Raw genomic sequence first — 5854 nt, 5'->3', positions numbered from 1 at the left:
GCTACCACGCCCGGCTAATTTTTTTTATTTATTGTAGAGATGAGGTCTCGCCTGCCCAGGCGGGTCTCGAACCCACCGACTCAGGCAATCCACTCACCTCAGCCTCCCAAAGGCACGGAATTACAGGCTGAGCCACCGAGTCCGGCGAAAAAATTTTTAAATACTTCTTGGCCACTTGTATATTTTGTTTTGAGAAACGGCTATTTAGATCATTTGCCCATTTTCATCAGCTATTTTTACTACGGAGTCATTTGAGGTCATTGCCTATCCTATATATCAATCCCTTGACATGAACAGTTTGCAAATATTTTCTCTCATTTTTCATTTGTCTTTTCATTTTGTTGATTGTTACTTTTGCTGTGCAGAAGATTTTTAGTTTAATATAGTCCCATCTGTCCATTAATTTTCTGTTGTCTGGCATAAAGCCCAACACATAGTAAATACTCAGAAACAGTACGTTTTGGCGGTGTTATATAATCTTTTTTCAGAACAACATTGAAGTATTCTAGAGCAGGCATCATTTTTAACTTGTTCAAAGGAAGAAAGTTTATTTTAGCTGACGAGCAGCTTTTGTAACTCACAATCAGCAGAAGTTTGACTTGTGACTCACAGCTTTTTTCTCCTGAATTCCTTGGTTTTGGTCCCTGTGAAATTGTTTCAGGAAGTTTTCAGGAACACACATCATCATATCCATATGCTAAAAACAGTGTGAAGGAAGCAAGAAGAGTATCCATCTTTGGTTCCCACCACTCATCTGTAGTAATTGTCCAGAATTTTATCAACTGGTCACATTCTACTGGCTTCAAAAAGTGATGAATAGTGTGTGATTATGTGTAGGTGGCATTGGGGCCCTGCAGATTCTCTTCAGTTGAAAAAGAGGATAGAATGTATGTGTTAAAGTTACCAGGGCTGCACATGGAACACAGCAGATGAGAGAGAATAACACTTTCAAATACTTTTCCAAATAAGTATTTTTCAGATAGAATTGACTAGGCATTTGTTGTCATTTGTTTCTCTTGCAGTAAAAAATTAATGTGAAGAAAAAATGTAGGAGCAAATAAATGTCTGCTTAACGTGAATAGCAATATCAATATTAATAAACAATGATTCTCTGCATAAATGCAAATTTAAAGAAATATATTGTATGTTTTATGTGCATAATGAGAGATATGGTAGAGAAATCGAAAAGTATCTTTTAGTTGAATTAAGTCTAAATTAATGAATATGTAGTATATTTTAAGAAACATTATGGATATAAAATGATCCAAAGGATTTTAGTGTAGTGTGGTCAATGAATAAAGGTATAAGATACGACTGTATCTAGAGTCAGAAAACAATTTTAAAGTGGGGGGTGAATTCAATGGAACATCTGCACAGTAACCAGCTAAGAGCAGTTCAGTTTATCCTTAACAAGGATAAGGGGTTTTTTTGTTTTTTGTATTTTGTTTTTTGACTTGGAGTCTCACTCTGTCGCCCAGACTGGAGTGCAGTGGCCGCTCCCGGCCACTACAGTCTCGACCTGCTGGGTTCCGGCGATCCTTCCGCCTCAGCCTTCCGAGTAGCTGGAATTACAGGCACACGCTACCATACTGTGTTGATTTTTTATTTATTGTAGAGATGAGGTCTCGCCAAGTTGCCCAGGCAGGTCTCAAACCCACGGGCTCAGGTAATCCACTCATCTCAGCCTCCCAAATTGCGGGATTACAGGCTGAGCCACCGAGCCAGGCTAGGATAAGTATATTAAGTCCCAAGTAATTTCACTAACAAAAATCACACAATTTGGCTACTTCTACAAACTAATTGGTTAATTGGCTAAATAAATTAGGGATTCCAAATTATTGTTTATGAATGAAGATGTTTTTAGATATGGTAGGAAATCACACGAACACAAATACTGTCCCTATGCAGATACTTAATCACATACTTTTATCATTTGAAAAACTGCAATGTGTCTGGAAAAAAATTATTATTATTTGTATTAAGCTTTCTGAGTATGAAATGACCTACATGATTTATGCTAGTGCCCTTCAATGTTTCTTTTTCCATAACCACAATCTGATTACTTCTTCCAAATGATTATATATATATATAAAGACCTTGACAGAGTTTTAGAAAATGTAAGAATTTCTAAAAACCACCAATCCAAAGCTCTCTTGAAAAACGTTAGACTTAAAATCACATGGAAAACATGTTCTCTGATTAGCCTCAAGTGTGTAAAGTGTGCATTACATTTTTTTCTCCAATATTTAACATTATTAACAAGGTAACTGTGGAACTAGATGAGTGAAAAACAGACTTCATTTTGGGAAAGAGTTGCATGTATGTGGAAGAGGTTGCATGATATGTGACACATGTTTTCTCTGCTTTTGAACACAGAATTAAGAAGCTCACTACTAGAGGCTTCCTCTTTGGATTCAAGCATAGGTTTCATTCAAAGTGAAAATACTCCTGGATAGCATAGAAGACTTGCTTTCATTAATCATTCCACCATCATGACAGTATATTTCTGATTGGTGAAGCACAGAGTCATAAAAAAGCATTGTAGAAATTTCAGGTGCCTTGTTAAAGTGGACATATAGTGTTAAAAGTAAGACAATGAAAGAAAGAAGGAAATTATGAATTGCTTCCAATATCTGAAAAGAAAATTTGTACAGATATTGTATGGACAATATAAACTCTATAAAATTTAAAAGCAAGTAATAAATACAGAGAAGAAAAACTAGTAAATAATTTAAAATATTTCGACATCAGAGACCATAAAAAATACGTAAATCATTCTTGTAATAAGCGACCAGTGAGACTTAGAATAGTTCAAAGGAGTTTGCTAAGAATCTTGGGTTTAGGAGTAAGTGGGCATAGAATGACTATAATACAGTAAATCAATGATTTAAAAAGCAAATCAGAAGAATGATTTGATTCTAGAGTGTGGGAAAACATTAACAACATTGGATACAGATATGTTGAATTTGAGTTCATAAAAATATTCACTGATTTTTGGCAATTCGTTTATAATCAGCTCATCGAAGGCATCATGCCCTTTACTTGGAATCTATGTCCACCATCACATTTTACTGAGCCATGGGTCAAACAGTTAAAATAGGAAAAATTGCACATATATCTGTAAACCTTTTCCAGGTGCTAATACTTTTTTTTCTTTTCTTACACTTACAGTCACAGCATACCATTGTAAATATTCAAGGGAATAAAAATAAGATTAAGAAATTTGTTTATCTCATAATGAAGAATCTCAATATTCACAAAAATAAAATACAAAAAACTAAAAGTTATTTATATGTCATCAGTGAAATGGCTATATTGATTCCACAAAAGTGAAAATTTAAGCTTGTTGTGTTCAAACTTATAAGCAGTTGTTAATAAGATGGAAGTTATTTTAATGTTTGTTTTTTGTTTCTTGATGATCATACCATTTATTTAAAAACAGAAAACTGGACTGATGTAGTCCTAAAATTCACCATTCATATATAAATATATGCATGCATATATGTCTATTTATAATGAGGGAGAGAGTATTCATAAAGAAGATGCACACATACTTATTATATAAACTTTTAAGTAATCACTATCCAAATATAAATAGTAATATCAACACCTACAATTTCCTACATTTAGAATTAATATAATGTGATGCAATTTCTACAAGTTAAAAAAATAAGCAAATGTAAAATAGTAAGATATATTCTTAATGACATACTATTCATGTTGACCAAATAAAGCTTTTTTTATATTTAAAATACAAATAATGTTTCAAATTACAAACATATATTGTTTTTTGTTGAAGTATCATTACTTATTATTTTGAAAAATCTTTGAGTCATAAATTTCGTTTTTATAAGTTTAATTTAATTCAAAATGCACCAAAGAGAAAATGAAATCCCATGGTCCATTCATTTCAGTCATGCACCCGACAAACATTACTAAGCAATTGCTCTACGTTCTCAAATGTTCCAGGCCTTTGGTCTATACCAGTGAACAAAATATGCTCTCCCATCATGAAGTTAAAATTCTAGTGGAGAATGACCATATACAAAAAATAAAACCCATGTGTTTATGATTTAATATGCTGGAAGGTGAAAATCAATATGGAAAAGTGAAAATGAAGCAGAGGAAAGAAGACCAGGAAATTGGGGTACAAGTGGGAACATTAAGCTTTTTAAAAGGGTGTATAGGGATATGCTTCCCTGAGAAAAAACTTGAGAATAGAATGAACTTGAGTAAAGTATATAGAATGAACTAAAAGTATGAGATTCAACATGAAACCAAGGGCCCATTCAATTTACTGAACATCTTCAATCTATTCAAGCAAATAAATGCCCATTTTGTAAAATGTGCCCACTCCAAAAACTGAGTCCTTTGATGTGGATTGCAAAATATGCTTCACTAACTCTCACTTTATTATGCTAGAATAAGATTATGAGATTAATATTTACACTATTTGTTTCTTTTACCTTTTTTTTAGGAAAATAGTGGAGAATTCATGATGAAACAGAAGAATCACACTTTCAGCAGTGATTTCATTCTTTTGGGGTTGTTCTCCACTTCCCAGACAAGTCTGGTCTTTGTCTCCATGATATTTATCACTTTTATTATGAGTGTGACAGAAAACACACTCATGATCTTTCTTATCCTCAACAACTCACGACTCCATACTCCAATGTATTCTCTGCTCAGTCACCTGTCCTTTATGGATATCTTGCATATTTCCAACATTGTTCCCAAAATGCTTGCTAACTTTCTGTTGGACAGCAGAACTATTTCATTTCAAGGCTGTGGATTCCAGATATTTCTGTCCCTCACCCTACTGGGTGGCGAGTGTCTTCTCCTGGCTGCAATGTCCTATGATCGCTATGTAGCCATCTGTCACCCACTGCGCTATCCCATTCTTATGCATGAACTCATCAGCGTTCTCATGGCTGGAGGGGCCTGGCTTGTTGCGACCTTCAACTCCATAATTCACACAACTTACACACTCCATTTTCCCTTCTGTGGTTCCAGAGCCATCGATCACTTTTTCTGTGAAATCCCTGCCATGTTGAAGTTGTCCTGTGCAGACACATCACACTATGAAAGGGGAATTTACATAAGTGGCATCATTTTCCTGTTGATCCCTTTCTTTGTGATCTCTGCTTCATATGTCTACATTTTGCTTGCTGTACTCCAAATGAAGTCTTCGGAGGCACGGAAGAAGTCATTTTCCACTTGTTCCTTCCACACGATTGTGGTCATGATGTACTATGGGCCATTTATTTTTACATACATGAGACCTAAATCATACCACACTCCAGGCCAGGATAAGTTCCTGGCAATATTCTATACCATCCTCACACCCACACTCAACCCTATCATCTACAGCTTAAGGAATAAAGACGTTCTGGTGGCAGTGAGAAATATGCTTAAAAGTAATTCTATGTACAAAAATGAATAGGAAAAATGCCTGAATTATGTCTTCTTTTTCTATAGGTGATACCTAGAAGAAATACATTGTTAGTTTTTACAGAAAGACAAGTAACACTCCTATCTCATCACATGTGGAAAGAAGTCTTTTGAAAACCCTGACAATAATAATTAAGTTAGCACATGCGTTGGTTTTGCCAATACATACCTCTAAAATGTATTGTTCAGATATCTGTGTCAGCAGAAACAAAGGTAGTCTACAGAGCAGTCCACTGAAGGACACTGGTAACTGAATATGTTCTCTATACTTCAAGCAATCCATCTTAGAAAAAAACATGGTTTTTACTTTTGATGACTTCTTATGGAATAATAAGAAGAAATTAATTAGACAAAATTAAGTAAATTTTTATTCATTTAGAGACTTCAATCTGTTAAATTAAAT

At 34.4% G+C, this 5854-nt stretch overlaps 1 protein-coding gene across 1 annotated transcript; it reads left to right on the top strand.

Moving 5' to 3' along the window:
- The first annotated feature begins 4495 nt into the window (after positions 1-4495).
- On the top strand, positions 4496-5443 carry LOC103271832 (olfactory receptor 2AJ1-like). Its single transcript, XM_008069326.1, has one exon. The coding sequence runs from the start codon at positions 4496-4498 to the stop codon at positions 5441-5443; it is 948 nt and encodes a 315-aa protein (XP_008067517.1).
- The last annotated feature ends 411 nt before the right edge of the window (positions 5444-5854 follow it).

The sequence above is a fragment of the Carlito syrichta genome, unplaced genomic scaffold (assembly GCF_000164805.1).
Source record: "Carlito syrichta isolate Samal-C Ts95f unplaced genomic scaffold, Tarsius_syrichta-2.0.1 Scaffold311916, whole genome shotgun sequence".
NCBI classification, from domain to species: Eukaryota; Metazoa; Chordata; class Mammalia; order Primates; family Tarsiidae; genus Carlito; species Carlito syrichta.
The sequence above is the reverse complement of the archived record's forward strand: the minus strand, read 5'-3'. Positions and strand labels throughout refer to the sequence as shown.

Excerpts from the sequence above, each read along its gene's own strand:
- LOC103271832 (XM_008069326.1), top strand. The coding sequence starts at position 4,496 with ATGATGAAACAGAAGAATCACACTTTCAGCAGTGATTTCATTCTTTTG.